The sequence below is a fragment of the Eublepharis macularius genome, chromosome 1 (assembly GCF_028583425.1).
Source record: "Eublepharis macularius isolate TG4126 chromosome 1, MPM_Emac_v1.0, whole genome shotgun sequence".
NCBI lineage: Eukaryota > Metazoa > Chordata > Lepidosauria > Squamata > Eublepharidae > Eublepharis > Eublepharis macularius.
In genome coordinates, this window is record NC_072790.1 from 118,310,749 (window position 1) to 118,325,954 (window position 15,206).

Sequence of the window (15,206 nt, forward strand, 5' to 3'; positions counted from 1 at the left end):
TTGTGCGTAGTTAGAGCACTCAAAACATGTTTTGCTTGCTGCAGAACAAAGGCAGGTTCTGAACATACAGTTTGTGTTAGGAGATATTTCATTTTTCTATCATCTACATCAAGACATAGTTGATTAAGTCTGTCCCTGACCCATACTTTTTACAGACTTCTTCAAATACAAAAAAAGATTTATATTAAGATTCTGCTTTTCTCATTCAGTTTCTTTGAACACGGGAAACTGCTTTAACTTTTTTTTCTGGCAGCAGGTTTAGATAATTATGTCTGATCTTATCTAGACCAAGATCTACAATAAAAAGGAGCACTGGAGCAAGAGCTCAAAGCAAACAGCAGGGGAACAAACTCTTGGTCTTCGTACTTCAATTCTCTCTGGTGTCTGCAGGATCTGAAAGTCAAGAATGGGTCAACTCTGTGCAAAGTGCACCCAGTTGCAGTATGACCTTGTTCTCTCAGTGAAAAAGTTCTCCTCAAATCTGGTGCAGGATGTTAAAGAGTGTTTGGCTCAGATCCGTGACTGCCCTTGCCTAAAGAGAACAAAGTTTGAGACCAGACACCTTTACAAGTCTACTCTTCAACATCGTGAAGAGGTGATTGCCCAGGAGTTTCTGCAGCGCGTTGAAAAAGGTGAGATGTTTCTGTTTTGTAGGTAGGAGCAGCTAAGATGGAAAGTCGTTTGCTTGAACTAGGTAGTTTGTGCAGTTTGGTGATCATCAGCAGTACAAAGCACAGATTTGCTTATTTTTCTGCTGGATAATAGTGGAAGAAATGATGGACCTGTAGTGGAAGAAAAGAGGAACCAATTTTTCAGCAGCACAAAATAATGTGTTTTGGGAAAAAAACCCTGGGTCTTTATTTCAGATATGTTAAGTTGCTCTCTGCTTTTTAAAATCTGCCACAGCACAAGGACATGCCTAAGTTAATCTTCAATCCTGCACTGTCAGGTCTCCTGTCTTGTCCACCTTATGCAAGTCTTCCAGATAGGAACTAATACACTCCTTATTTTGTACAGAATCCAGATGGTACATACTAAAAGCTAGATGAAAGTAGTAATAGTAGCCACAGAAGCCATGGAATCACAAAAAGTATTGTTTTACAGGCATCTCTACTGTGATGATGCTGTACTTCTCTACTGTATTAGTCCTATCACATTTTTGGCACTCAGTTCCAGTTCTTCCCAAAACTACAACCTGCCAAATTAAGGTATTTAATTGCCAGGAAATTAAGGATGCTTACAGAATGTATATGATACAGTATATGTTCTGAACCTTCATTGTTGAATCTGATTTTTTTGATGATGCAGATTTTATAGGAGCCTGGTCATGGTAACATTATGTGTAGTGACCCACATGGTTTCAGTATTTGAATGCTTGAATCCCTAATGGATCATGGTATGTTATCAAATAGGAAGCACTCTTTGCATGGTACATGGCTTTGAAAGTAGCAGGTCAAAAGGAATCGGAAAGCTGTAAGTGACTGAGAAGCAAAAGTGCTTTGCTAGCTACCTTTTCTGGAAAACATAGGAGTGGGATGTAAATATTAAAACATAACTATTCATATTGGTGGTTGCCTCTTACTGTACTGGTTCATGATTGGTGAGGTGGTAGGAATGTCGGTGGAAGCAGGCTAATGCCAAACCTCCTACCCTCCTGTGGATGTTTTGCACCTGTTCACCCATTCAGGACCTCCTCCAAACCAGTCCTCTGGGGCCCTGCAACTTCACTATAGTGAGTGTGTGTGTCCCTCTTCTATTCTTGACTACATTTGTGCATGTGAGAGAAGATTTATTTGTGCATTGCCTTTTATGTTTGTTTTGTGTTTTGAAGGTTATGGTAGAGTGGTTACATATATTTGTAAAATGGCTAAGAGTTTTTTAAAAATTATTTTGCACGTTTAATTTTGGGGGGGATCATATTAGTATTACTTGAGCTTGGCTAATTTTTATTTTTACTTATTCTCTTTGCTTCTGTTTTGAATTATCTGCCATTTAATTACCAATCATCTCAGGGACAATTACAGCTCTATTCCATAATGGTCAGTGTGGCACCAGCACCCCTCGTTGGTTGCTATGCTCACTCCATCATGAAGAAATGTAACAGAAACACCACTCATCAAACTGCAGAGAACATAGTGATTGCACTAGAAACCATAATATCCCTTCAACATCCTCAAATGCTCCCATGACAAGCAGGTGGAAACAGCTAACTAAGGCAGTCTGATGCAGCAAAGACCTCCTTACATCAGGCAGCCAACATACAGACTGCACCAAGGGAGGGAACAAAGGGAACACACCTCCCTCTCCTAGGAGGAGATCCTTGCCTGCTTCTGGAAGTGAGGCTGGGCATCATTCAGTGTCACATGGTGCTGCAATGTTACTTCTGGTTGTATAATCAGAAGTGATAGCCTGGCAAAGTGTGAAACCACTTCCAGTTATGCAACTGGAACACTGGCATGTCACTTTTTTGCCCAAATTATCCTGCTGCTGCACTAGGCAGCAGTGGGTGACCAGAGGCATGAGGAGATCTGGTTCCCCCTACCTGCAGACAACTTCATTAGGGCACGGACACATATAAAGAATGAAACTCCACTGTTCCAGCAACAGCATGTTTCTCCTCCTGTAGCTCGCTGAGTAGAGGCAATCTGGATAAAACACCCAAGACCTCTCTGGCACAAGGATTTGGGTCCTGGGCAAGGTAGGGCATGGGAGCAACAGCCTTTTGCCAGGCAAGGGAAATACAGACACTTGGGCAACAAGTGAACACACAACTGCAGTGGGTAATTATGTCAATCCCTCCAGTTGCACACTGAGGGAAGGCTCCCATGTGGCAAATGGGAGCCATGGATTCAGTTCCCACTAAGAAACCTTCTGGGAAGGAAGCCAAGCTCACCTTTTGCCCAGCAACAGGTTGAAAAGCAAAACAGGAGGCAGAGACTGGACTAGAACTCATGCCTCCCATAATCAGGAACATTTCTGACCAGTCACCCAACAAGTGGCACAAGAAGGAGTCACAGCGTGGGGTAGCAGCTCTGCCATTGATACTGGTCAGGTAGAGCAGAGCAGGGAAGTCCTCAGAGAATGGCCTGACACAGTGGAAATGCATTGCAATAACATACCAAAGACCCGTGGTTTGGATTCCAGATGAGGAGGGCCCTGGGACAGGCTGGATGGAGTCCTAAGAACACCTGAGTTTTTATTTTATCAGACAGAAACACATGGAATGCTCACTCATACGGATTAGTTGCTCCAGATGCCTATCACTTTGGCCATCAAGACCAGGGGCGGCGCCAGGGTTTCTGGCGCCTGCAGCTGCCCCTACATGCGCGCACACATAGTGCATGCGCGCGAACCCCCAGACTGTGTGATGACATCACCGCGTGATGACACCATCACATAGCAAGCTGGCCCCATTGGCTGACGGGTGGCTGGGATGGCGCACGGAGGCTGCCAGTGCTCCGCACGCTGCCCCGGATGCCTGCCGTGCCTGGCCTGAGGCTGCTGCGCCCAGCCGGGGGCGTGTTGCAGCAGCGGCGGTGGCACGGGGCTGGCTGGCTGCAGTAGCTGCGGGCCAGGCACAGCAGCTCCGTGGCGCGCACCTTCGCCCCCAGCACCCCCTCCGGTGCCCCCTCCAGCACCCTCCTCACCCTCAATGGTTGTTCCTGCCCTGACCAACACCCCATGTAGTGTCCCATTCCTGCACCAGGGATCTTGCCCCCACATACCCAGTCCCCTGAGCAACTTTTGTCCTCTCCCTTGCATATCTTGTCCCACTCATTCAAACTGCATGGCTTATCAGATGCCAGCAATCATCTGGGGTAGGTGGGAGTGCGGAAAATTGGGGATGCCCTCCCATCTCATATCCTTCAGGCTACCCCTTCAGCCCCCTTCCAGTGTGAGCTGTATGCTGAAGATAGCTGAGGATGGTGGTGGATAATGAGGCTGGTAGCTCTGCACATTATCTTTTGTGTATGCGTTTAATTAAAAACGTAGGTTGTCCAAGTCTGTAAAAAAAGAATACATGTTTTCTTAACTGTCTCCTAATAATATGCCACATATTTGAATACATTACAGTGTGCTGATGTATAATCTGCAATACCTATTAGTTTTTGCTTTGGAACTGTGAAGAGTTGTAATCTAGATCATTATGTTAATCTGTGGTGGCTTGTGAATCTAACCAGGCTATACCCCAGAACCTGTCCCGAACAGAAAAAAGTTTTCATTCGTTGGCAATTCTAAATAAAAATAAAATCCTATTCCCAACAATGGGTACAGGATAATAGCCTTCTCTCCCTCCGTCTCTAACTTCCCTCACCATAATATTATCAAATTCACAGCAGCAAAACGTCACAATAGCTATTAGCTTAGCTTAATAATAGAATTAGATTACCTAATGGAGGATAAGTCTAGTCACAAGAAATCCACTATGTAATAATTCTCATGAAGTCTCATACTACGTGCTTGGACATAAATCCTATCAATTTATTGTAAGTATGGAGAGGATTAGATCCTAAATGTTAATTTCATGTTTACCATCACAAAATGTTACAAAATCAGACAATCAGCATTTATTAAAACTCTACATAAGTACATGTGGCTGATGATACACAATTACAAACACTGCATCTGCAAAGAGACTGAATTAGAGGCTTAATTATCTACAGAGAATATGCAAGTAGCTTTTTCTTCCTGGTCTGCAGAGCCTAATTCTGCTTACAGATGTCTGTTAATATCCCTCAGAAGTTAAGATTAATTAACCTGATTATGAGTTCCTTATGCACCTTGTAATTTAACTAGATAGATTCCCATATGGTCAACTAATCTTTTCTTGAAATGCTCTAAGAACTTCATCAATATTGTATCTAAACACTGTTTATTATGTTGGAATTGCTTGAAGCTAATTTCATTATCCCTCTTCAAATCTTGCCCTTATCAGATTTGTTGAGCTACAACTGCTGTGTTGTATTTCATATTTTGATGAAAAAATTGTATTATTATTTTCTAAGGGTAAAAATCAGTGGCAGGCTAGAAATCCTTCAGTCAGTTTGAAAATCTAAGCACTGCCTTGCTGGATCACACTAAGATTCCTCAACACTGACCACTAGTAACTTCTGGAGCTCATATTTTTAATGTTCTCCCACAAATGAATCTGCACACTATTAATAAAAAAGTGCCTTGAACCATGTACAGAATGCCAAAATCTCTGTACTGACAAATTCCACTCACTCTCCACATGTCTATTGCTACGGAAACATCTTCAACATGTGAAACTGTGAGCATCCCCATGATATTCAAAGATGAGTACCGAATACTATAATTTAAATATTAAGACACACTACATGGTAAACATTCCTGAATCCATAATTTTTTTTAAAAAAAGAGAGAGAAATACATACCTAGTTTCCAAAAAGAAGTATTTTTAAAAGTTCAGGACAACTTGTTCCCAAATGTATGCAATTTTTAAAAAGTACTAGCTACTCTACCTTCTTAAAATGTGTCCATGTCTTAGGACCATGAACCATTCTTTCCAATGCACAGCTCATTTCTAAGATTGTAAGTATTGTTTTAAAGTATTTCCTTAAAAGTATAAAGCCATAGGCTGTGACTGTGTGTAATACACCCTTCAGCACTGAGTAACCACAAACCACTGTCCATAAATCTGGGATTAGGGAGAATATTATCCAAATTTTCGAGAGAGATACGTTCATTAAATAATACTAACTACTGAAATGTAGGAACACTCACAACTGGGAAGGAGATCTCATAATTATCATCCAGCTGAGTATTCATACACTGCTGGACAATAGAACTAATGAAAGAAATACTTCTTTATTCAATGAATGATTTAATTGTGGACTTTGCTGCCAGTGGACGTAGTGATGGCCTTGGGCACAGATGAATTTAAAAGGAGATTAGATAGATTCGTAGAAGACGGGACAACAATGACTATGAGCCAAAGTGACTAAGGGGAAACTTCATAATTAGAGGCAGGAAACTTCTGAATATCAGTGCTAGGAGGCAACATCAGGGAAAAGCCTCAGACTTTGTGCTAGGTATGGTGGCCCTCCAGGGCAACTGAACTAGATCATTAACTAGACCATTAGTCTGATTCATGGGAGTTTTCTGATATTCATATCAATCTAGAGGAAGACAGGGAGGTAGGGTCTAGAACTCAGCAAAGCCAAGAGAGACATTATGGTGCAACAGACTGGAGCTGGTATGGCTGGGAAGCTGAGGAGGGCCACAAGACCTCAGAGTCCACAGGCACTCCTTCCCCCATCTAACCAGCTCCCCTGTATGGCACTGAGCAGTTTTCTGTCAGGCCATCAGTACTGCATATGCCTTTGTTAGGGGGAGGAGGAGGAACTAACAAGCACTGAACAGGCATCTGGGGTGCTTGCCTAAATGCTTGAGCGAGAAGAGGATCTGACGAAGAGAGCTGTGGCTCTTGAAAGCTTATGCTACAATAAAGTTGGTTAGTCTTAAAGATGCTACTGGACTCTTTGCAATTGAGCTAGAAGAAGCTCCAATAAAATTGCCAGCACAGCAAAGTGACAGAAACTTTTCTGGCTGTATGCCAAGGAGAAATTAGACAGTTTGGGTCGTCATGAGACTGATTCTGCAGACTTCCCTTCCCCTATGCCTGAGTGTTGATTTGAGTTTTAGGATTACTTTGGAGAACCAAAACAAAGTCATTCCATTCTGGTTTTTTGCTGTATTTTCAAAGAGAACTGAACCCTTTAGCTCATTATGCAGAAATGGCAACTGGGATACCTAGACCAGCATCCTGCTTTCAACAGTGGCCACGCTCTGGAAGCTGAAAAGATGATGGGCATCCCTTTTTTCCCCACTGAGATATGTGTTGCCTGTGAAAGTAGAGAGTTCCATCAGTTATCATGGCTCATATCTATTAATAGTCATACATTTCATTAATTTGTCTGTTTATCCTTCTTCTTGTCCAAGGCATGCGAGTACCAACTGTAGACCTAAGCCCTGGCTCCATAGGGTCCTAGTTGTATGCTCATAATTCTGGATTCTCCTAATTCTGTATGGTCTCAATTCGGTATTATTCTGTGTAATTAATTGCCACTTGTTGAAAATACATTGTAAGAGGAATTGGGATTTGAAGTACAGAAGTAGAGATGAACTGAAACAACTTTCCTGTTTTGAGTTTGTTTTTGTGAGTTCTTCCTATTTGGGAAGTTTTTTCTACACTTGTTTCACACACATTTGTAGTGTTCAGTATTCTTTTCTTACCTTAGCTGCAGCTGCTTCTTGGTCCCATTTTCCTTCTCTGCCATCAGTGCCATTTAATCTGATGGGTTGTGGCAACTCCCAGGACTCTGCTGATGGCCCTCACAGTATTTTTTCTGATGGAAGGAAAACAGAAACCAATCAAATGGTTCATTGCAAGATATCAGATTAAATAGTAATGAGGGCAATTGAGGGTCAGGACAAGGAGGGCAAATGAAGAAGAAAATGGCACCAAGAAGAAGATGAAGAGGCATAAACTGTGGAGAACAGACATGTTTGGAAGAGGATAAAAATAATACATATATTTAGCAAGATTTGAGTTTTTCTCCAGTGTAATCAATACGCTGATTGCAAAGTAAATATCAAAATTTGAAAATTTTCACTATCGGTCCATTTCCACTCGGTCAAAGCCTCCCAAAGATTGTGATTTCCTGGCACGATCCCATTTAATGGTGTGATTTCTGATGTAATTGTGCCATTTCTGACGTCATTGTGCCATTACAGTGGCTCATGGCAGGAAGACGCTTCATTTCATGAATTCTGTGTGATCTTATGGGCACATGTGAAAATGGCCTCAGTTTTGATTTTCCTGCTGCTTTAAATGTTGTGAGTTTTGGACTTTTCAGGTATATAACTTCCTCTGACACAATTATGATAGTTCTATTAACATGTATTTGTTTAGGTTTTGAAATATCACCACTTGGTGAGCTCTCCCTGATGGCGCTGAAGACCTTGGCATGTTCTGAGAATCCTGATTTGCAGAAGTCTGCTTCCCTCTTTTACTTACATATAAGTCAATGCTGTAAGTTGGATCTGTGCAAAACACTTCTTGCATATTATAGAAACATTAGAGGGCAGAGTGTTTTTTTTTAAGTTTAGAGGAGTGTGAAGAATTTTCTAAAACCCCAATATTGTAAATTAGTTTAACTGTGATCACTTGTTATCATTTCACATATACAAACAGAGAGCATAAGATGCTTTGCTGGGGCTCTGAGGGTGTGCCACCTGAAGAGATGCACGGATAGAGCTGGGTAAGAAAGGCAAGGCAAGTAAAAATAAGGCTAGCTCAAGTACAACCACAAGGGTTTCATTTGGGTTCATTTTGATCAGGGCCATGGGAGACAAGAATTTTAATTCACGCACACACACATACAATGGCTTCACTACTCAAAGCCAACTTATCCCACCGGTGTGGTAATTAGCCCATAAAAGGAAAAGTAAGGGCAGCCCATCTTTACCCTTTCCTAACTGTGGTTGGGGAGAAAAGTTTCAATCAGTAAAACCAGTTACAATCTACTTTAGGACCCAGTTTTGGGTCCCTGTGCGGCTGTTATTACTATTTAAAATAAAGGTTCTCAGCATCTCTTCTAGTTTGACCCAGTCTCCAAGAGTCGTTTTTGGATGAAGCAAAGGGGCTGCAATGCTATCCTCTGGCTTGTTATCACAACTGCAGAAGGAATAGAAAATGGTCCCTCCAGATTCCAGGTCTAGGGCCTGAAAGAAAGTCAAAAGTAATCCTTCTGAAGAATCTGCCACTTTTATTTTAACCCTAATATTTTTGTGGAATATAGTCTATCCCTTTAATGATTGCTTCAGAGTTTTATTTATCATTGTGTATACACCAAATTCTGCATGGTTCTGTGCTCAAAAACAAATGAATGAACAAGCATAGCTAGATAATAGGGCTTGACTTGATTGTTTCAATCTCAAATTCTGTATATGTGGTCTAGACTTCAAAGGTGGTTTCATTTCTGTTCCTTCAGTGGAGCAGAGCTACTTAGGACTGGCACCATTAGTCTAATGCATTAGTAGACCCACTCCTCTCTTGATTTATGCCACTCATTCAAACTTCTGCAGATACATTCAGGATGGTAACAACCATGAGTTTTACAGATGTTGCTAACTTCAATGTGCTCAGTAACTGTATGGGACAAACATACTGTAAACAGATCCGACATGCCAGTAATCATAGAAACCTATCACTTTGGATCCAGCTGTGTGTACATGGTACGGAAGCAGCACATATGCAGCAGAAGTGAGAAGGGTCATCTTCCATATCATGAAGATACTGTTATGAATGATGAATAAAGAATCAAGTGGCAGACAAGAGATACAGAATTTGTGGGGTGGTGGTGGGAAAAGGTGTTTGTGAGGATAGGGAGGAGGATGGTCAAGGTGGGGGTGGGACTACAGAGAGCTTTTAAGATTTGTACTAAAAGCAGAGTCCATTAGCTAACCTCAGTTCATCTTGTCTATTGCTTCAGAACTGCTGTAGCATAGTGGCTAAGTGGCTAGACTGTGAATCAGCACTCTGCTAGTGAATCAGCACTCCCATTACTGCCATGAGCTCAGCAGGTGGCCACTTACCCCAGCTCCCCAGCTGCATTATGGGGGTGATAAGAACACTGACTTTGTTCACTGTGCTGAGTGTGGTACTAATCTGTCCAGAAGGGTGGTATATAAGCACACTGTTGTTATTATTATTAACCTGGATACTCCAGGCAAGCCAGGGTCGTTCCCACACGGCTTACCTGAACCCAGAACGCTGCGCAGCATGCCGAAAAAAACGTGGAAGATCGCGTTTTCTCTCGCAAGTTTTGCGCGATGTTGCGCAACATTGTGCAAAACTCACGAGAGAAAATGCGATCTTCCGCGGTTTTTTCGGCATGCGGCGCAGCGTTCCGGGTTCAGGTAAGCTGTGTGGGAACGGCCCTGGTCTCGTTGGATCTCGGAAGCTAAGCAGGGTGAGCCTTGGTTAGTAATTGGATGGGAGACCTTCAACAAGACAAAGTTGCAGAGGCAGGCAATGGCAAGCTACCTCTCTTGCCATGAAAACCACACCAGGGGTTGCCATAAGTCAGCTATGACTTGAGGGCACTCTCCACCACCATTTTTATATCTAAAGACTGATTTATCTTTGTTAACAGCCTCACAGGCTTCTTAGGGTGCAGATGGAGCTGCTTTTACACTGAGACATCAGCTGCTCAAACCATGTGGGAGCTGTGCATGCATCCTGTATTTTCGTGATTTTCTCATTACACTTACTGGCTTTGGCATGAGTTTGATGTGGTTGTTTATTTATCTATGCTTTTTATTTTTCTATTGTCTTTGTTGTATTACCTTTCTGAGGCTTTTAAGATTAAGATGATCATGGCAGCACATTTCAAGTCATTATGTAAACCACCTTGAGTGTATACTCCCATTGTGGAGTATACATAAAGTGGTGGTGGTGGGAAGTGCAGTCAAGTCATAGCTGACATGGCAATCCCTGGGGAGGGGGGCGCGGGTTCAAGGCCAGAAATTAACAGAGGTGGTTTGCCACTGCCTATCACTCATAGTGACTCTGTTCTTCCTTGGCGGTCACCCAACAAATTTCTAGCCAAAGCCAACCCTGCTTAGCTACCAAGAGCTGATAAGATAGGACTTGCCTGGCTATACAATAAATAAAAATAAATTATGATTCTACAGATTGCACAACCCCCTCACAGAGGCACTAGTTTTCCCTTTTGTCAACTGTGTAGACCTGCATCTTGGCTGTAACCATGCACACAGTAACAAAATACTTGTGTGAGGTCTCCCAAGAATTGCAAACTAGGATTATATAAGTTTAAAAAGACATAGCATTAGCAAGAATCCAATACAAAGCAGAAGAAAATACGGAAACAGAACATCATCATTTCTAGGATTGACATTAGACAACTTAAAGCACAGGTAGTACATAGGAGTACATATTTAAAGTAACAGATAATATATAAGACAACATAATGATGAAGTCTGTGGCCCCTAACTCATTAGCGAAGCATCTGAGACCCCATCCCTACAATACAGCCCTCCCATTTGAGTAAAAAGCCTTTTTGAATAATTCAGTTTTGCATCATTTGTGGAAAGCCAGGAGAGTGGGGGCTCTCCTGACCTCCTCAGGCAGGTCATTCCACAGGGGGCTACCACAGAGAAAGCCCGTATACGGGCTGCTGTTCAGGAGACCCTGTTCAGATGAATGAAGCTGCTGTAGAGGAACATAGGGTGGGAGGTGGTCCCACAGGTATGCCAGACCAAGACCATGAAGAGCTTTGTATGTAATAACCAATATCTTGAACTGAGCACAGTAACTGATAGGTAGCCAATGGATTGACTATAGGACAGGAGTAATGTTCATGCTCCTGCTTGCAACTGATAACAGTTGAGCTGCAGCATTTTGTACTAATTGGAGCTTCCTAGTTAGCTTAGATGGGAGACCTATGTATAATGCATTACAATAGTCAAGCCTTTATGTTACCATAGCATGGATCCAGGTGGCCAGGTCGGCCGTGTTGAGATAAGAAGCCATCTTCCAGGCAAGAGTGAGGTTGTAAAAAGCATTTTTTGACGCTGCCTTAACTTGTTTTTCTGGTAGTAGTGCTGGATCTAGTATAACACCTAGGCTCTTAACTGAGTCAGCGAGGGTCAAACAAATTCCATCAAAAGTGGGGAATGCAGTGACCTTCAAGATCTCTGCCTTCCCAACAAGCATCACTTCAGTCTTGTCTGGGTTCAATTTCAATTTGTTGTTTTTCAACAATTTTACCACGGCTGTCAAAAAGGGGCCTTTTTGTTTCCATCAGAGTGGGACCTATGATCTTTGTCTGAGTGACTGGTGGAACATAAAGTACTAAAAGTTTAGAACCAATGGTACAGAGTGTCAACATCACGTTAATTTCAGAGTGAGATGCAGTGCAGACATGATTATGATTTGAATTTTCTTTTCCTGAAAGTTGTTAGTCGAATAAACAACATGATTTTACTTTTGGATGGGAAAAACATCTATGATCACAGTTTATGTTTGCAGCAGCCAGTGTATTGAATGAGCATGTTGTGTGGTACACAAAGCCTGGTGAGTTTGTAAGAGCAAAGCTGTTAGGAAGTCTCTGAGGTCCTCTGAACACTGCAGTAGGCTTGGTGGGAAAATCTTGCTGGTCTCTAAGGTGCCACTGGACTCAAATCGTGCTGTTTAGTACTTAAATGTCTTTGGGACAAGAGTTTTTTTCAGCAATTCCTCTCATTCTTGCAGTGAACGTACAGCTGCCTGCAGAGCATTTGGAAACATATTATGTTCTGCTGAAGTCTAATGACTTGGAGGTTCAGCAGATTTCATCGTTGTCCCTTGTCACTTTCTTACTGAAAGGAAATGGTGAGTGAATTATCAAGAGACCTCTTTCTAGGAAAAGTAAATATAGTGCAGGCCTAAGTATGCCTCCTTCCTCCGAGAAATAAGAATCACTGAAATGGAATGGAGTTTTGCTCCAATAGTACTTGCTTTTGTATTTGGATTCTCCTGGTGGTTTTCGCTTCATGCTTAAGATATAAAGATGATCATATTGGGAAGCGGGATATTTTCTCCCCGTGTTTGACTATCAATGACAGTAATACTTTGCCACTTCCAGAGTGCATCGTTAAGGGTATTCTTTAAATAATAGCACTTAATTATTTCTTGTTGCATTTATTCATAAACAGTACCCAAAGAATATGTGATCCAAGTGGATTTACTGGAGCCAATTCTTGAGCTGCTTGAGTCAAGTGATGCTACTGTCCAGTGTAATTCCTGTGCCTGCATAATGATACTTGCTGTCTCAGGTAAGTGCGATGGATGAAGATAAAACATTGAATAACAATTAATGGGAATTAAGCAACCAAGGAAGATTATGCAAGTGCAGAAAATGTGTGTATATCAGAAGTGAGAGAGCAGAACTTGGTAGTACAATATCTGAAAACATTTTTATTTCAGGGGTCAGACAATATTTTGTGCTAAGGATATTCCTCAACATGCAATTTTTGCATGTGCTCAGCGGTGTGCATTCTTGTCATAAAGATGGAAGCCCTCCCATACATTATCTGCGACTGTGCCCCATTATGCAGGTGAATTTCAACTCATTACCTTGGTCAGCTAGGCCCTCCTAGCAGCTTCCCATTCTTGAGCATGAAATGGATTCACATCAATCCAAGCATGGAGAAGAATGGGTGGGAGGCAAGGCACAAGACTGGTTTACATTTTTATCTTTCCATTCCTCCAATGGGTTCAGAACATGGTTCCTTCCTCTCATTTTATTCTCCCCCCAAATCCTGTTAGGTAAGTTAGCCTGCATGTATGTGGTTACTCAATGAGTTTCATGGCTGAGCAGGAATTTGAACTCAGCTCCTCCTGACCTAGACCAACATACTGTGCTCTCCCTCTCTCCCCTCTCTTTGTGACATTGATCAAGACTACCCAGGAATAAGATGCGGGTTCACTCCTCACTTGCTATTGAGTTGGCTTCTTTCCGCCATTATCTATCAAAAAATATCTCTAAATTGTATGGGCCATGGAAAATCACTGTATTAGAATGTCAATTGCCAGAATATAATCTTGTTCTGGTTTATATATTCAGCACTACAAAGAGTTTATCTCTAGAAAAATGTTTTAACATTTTCGTGGCAATTATGCCATCTCTTCAAACAACTCATTGTTCTATGCAAAACAATAGCATAAAATGGTGTCAGCCATATTATAAAAGAATGGTCTCAGAATAGAAGTGATGTCAATGCTAAAATTATCCTAGTCTCTTCTGCATAGTAGGAATGGTCTGAGCTTGACTCTGATTGCACAGGTAAAAATTCTTATTTAGAAAGTAGACACAAATCTGTGGGTTGGTTGTGCAACTGAAAGAATCACTGATAAGTGATACAGAATCAGCGAGAGATGCAACTGAAAGAATCAGCTCCGTACAAATGTGAAACTGGAGTAGTGGACTCAGGACATCCTTTGATGAGTTTGATAAGGTGTTAAAGCTAGGTCATTTTGGACCACAAAGGAGCAAGCAGCAAATGTCCTTCCTACTTTCTACTGAGTCAAAGTCATTGGAATTGCTGATAAAGCTTGGGAGATACAGGTTTCTGATCTAGGAAGCCAACCAAAGAAGAAGTATTCATCAATATCAATATAACTTCAGAAGGTGGTCAGTCTTTCAGAACATTCTGCTCCGATGTATCAGAAAACATTGATGGAAAACATATATTACAAACTTAAAAACATCAACATAGAAATCCTGAGCACTAATGTGTGTAAATGTAGTGTGAAAGCAGAGCTAGAATGAACTGCAGTGTTCCAAACTTGTTTACTGTCCACCCTCACCCCTGTGGACTATTAAATCAATCAATCTAAGAAGTTACAAAAGAGTTATATATCCATTGATTTAAGCCAAGGCAAGTACAAATATGGTTGCCAGTGGTGTTTGTTTTGGTTGTTTGTTTTGGCAGAGTTCCCATCCTTTAATGACTGCACAGAAGGTAGATATTAAGCAAGTGACACTTTCCCAGGAATACAGATGAAGCAGTGAAAAAGTTTAACCTATTGAATGTCTGCCTGGTACATAACTGTTCAAAGCAGAGCTGCCCTGGCAGAAAACAGGTAGCATTTTTTATTATGAAAAAAATTCCTCTGCATGACTTGAAGAAGAAAAATAGGAGACGCCTTCAAGAAGTATAAGGATACAGTTGGCAGAATGCTGACCTTGATTCTAGGCTTCCTGAGTTGAAATTCTTGATAAGTCACAGACTCACTTGGTCACATCACTATTTTTTTTATCCTTGACTTCAATAAGTCACCCTTCTGTCCAGTGTTCACCTCATCCAAGTTTGCCATCTGCTAGTTGTTCAAATCTGTTGTAGCCACAGCAGATGATTCTGCTACAAAAGGTACAGGGCCATTTCCTACCTGGAAACTGAGAGCAACCTGATCATCTGTGCTCTGATGTCAAGCGACATACACTCCTTTTTCTCCTGGCTAGCCAATATTTCAGAATTTTCATAAGAATCCTGCACATTATGATCACTGTGTGACCAGTATGCTCTCTGTCCTTACTGGTGTCACTGTTGTGTCTTGATATAGTATCATACACTTGAGTCAGGATCCTTGCTGGTGCCATAGTGCCTGTGTAAGA

General features: G+C 41.7%; 1 protein-coding gene across 3 annotated transcripts in view; it reads left to right on the plus strand.

The window, feature by feature from the left end:
• Nucleotides 1-15,206, plus strand: part of LOC129329283 (uncharacterized) — a 59,030-nt gene continuing 43,824 nt past the window's right edge. For 2 of the 3 annotated variants that reach the window (XM_054978814.1, XM_054978896.1), the window contains exons 1-4: nucleotides 1-632; nucleotides 7,937-8,056; nucleotides 12,302-12,421; nucleotides 12,745-12,864. In XM_054978814.1, coding sequence (XP_054834789.1) covers nucleotides 407-632; nucleotides 7,937-8,056; nucleotides 12,302-12,421; nucleotides 12,745-12,864 — 586 coding nt within the window. In that variant the 5' untranslated portion in view covers nucleotides 1-406. The remainder of the gene's footprint in view (nucleotides 633-7,936; nucleotides 8,057-12,301; nucleotides 12,422-12,744; nucleotides 12,865-15,206) is intronic. The other variant, XM_054978980.1, reaches the window with a different exon arrangement.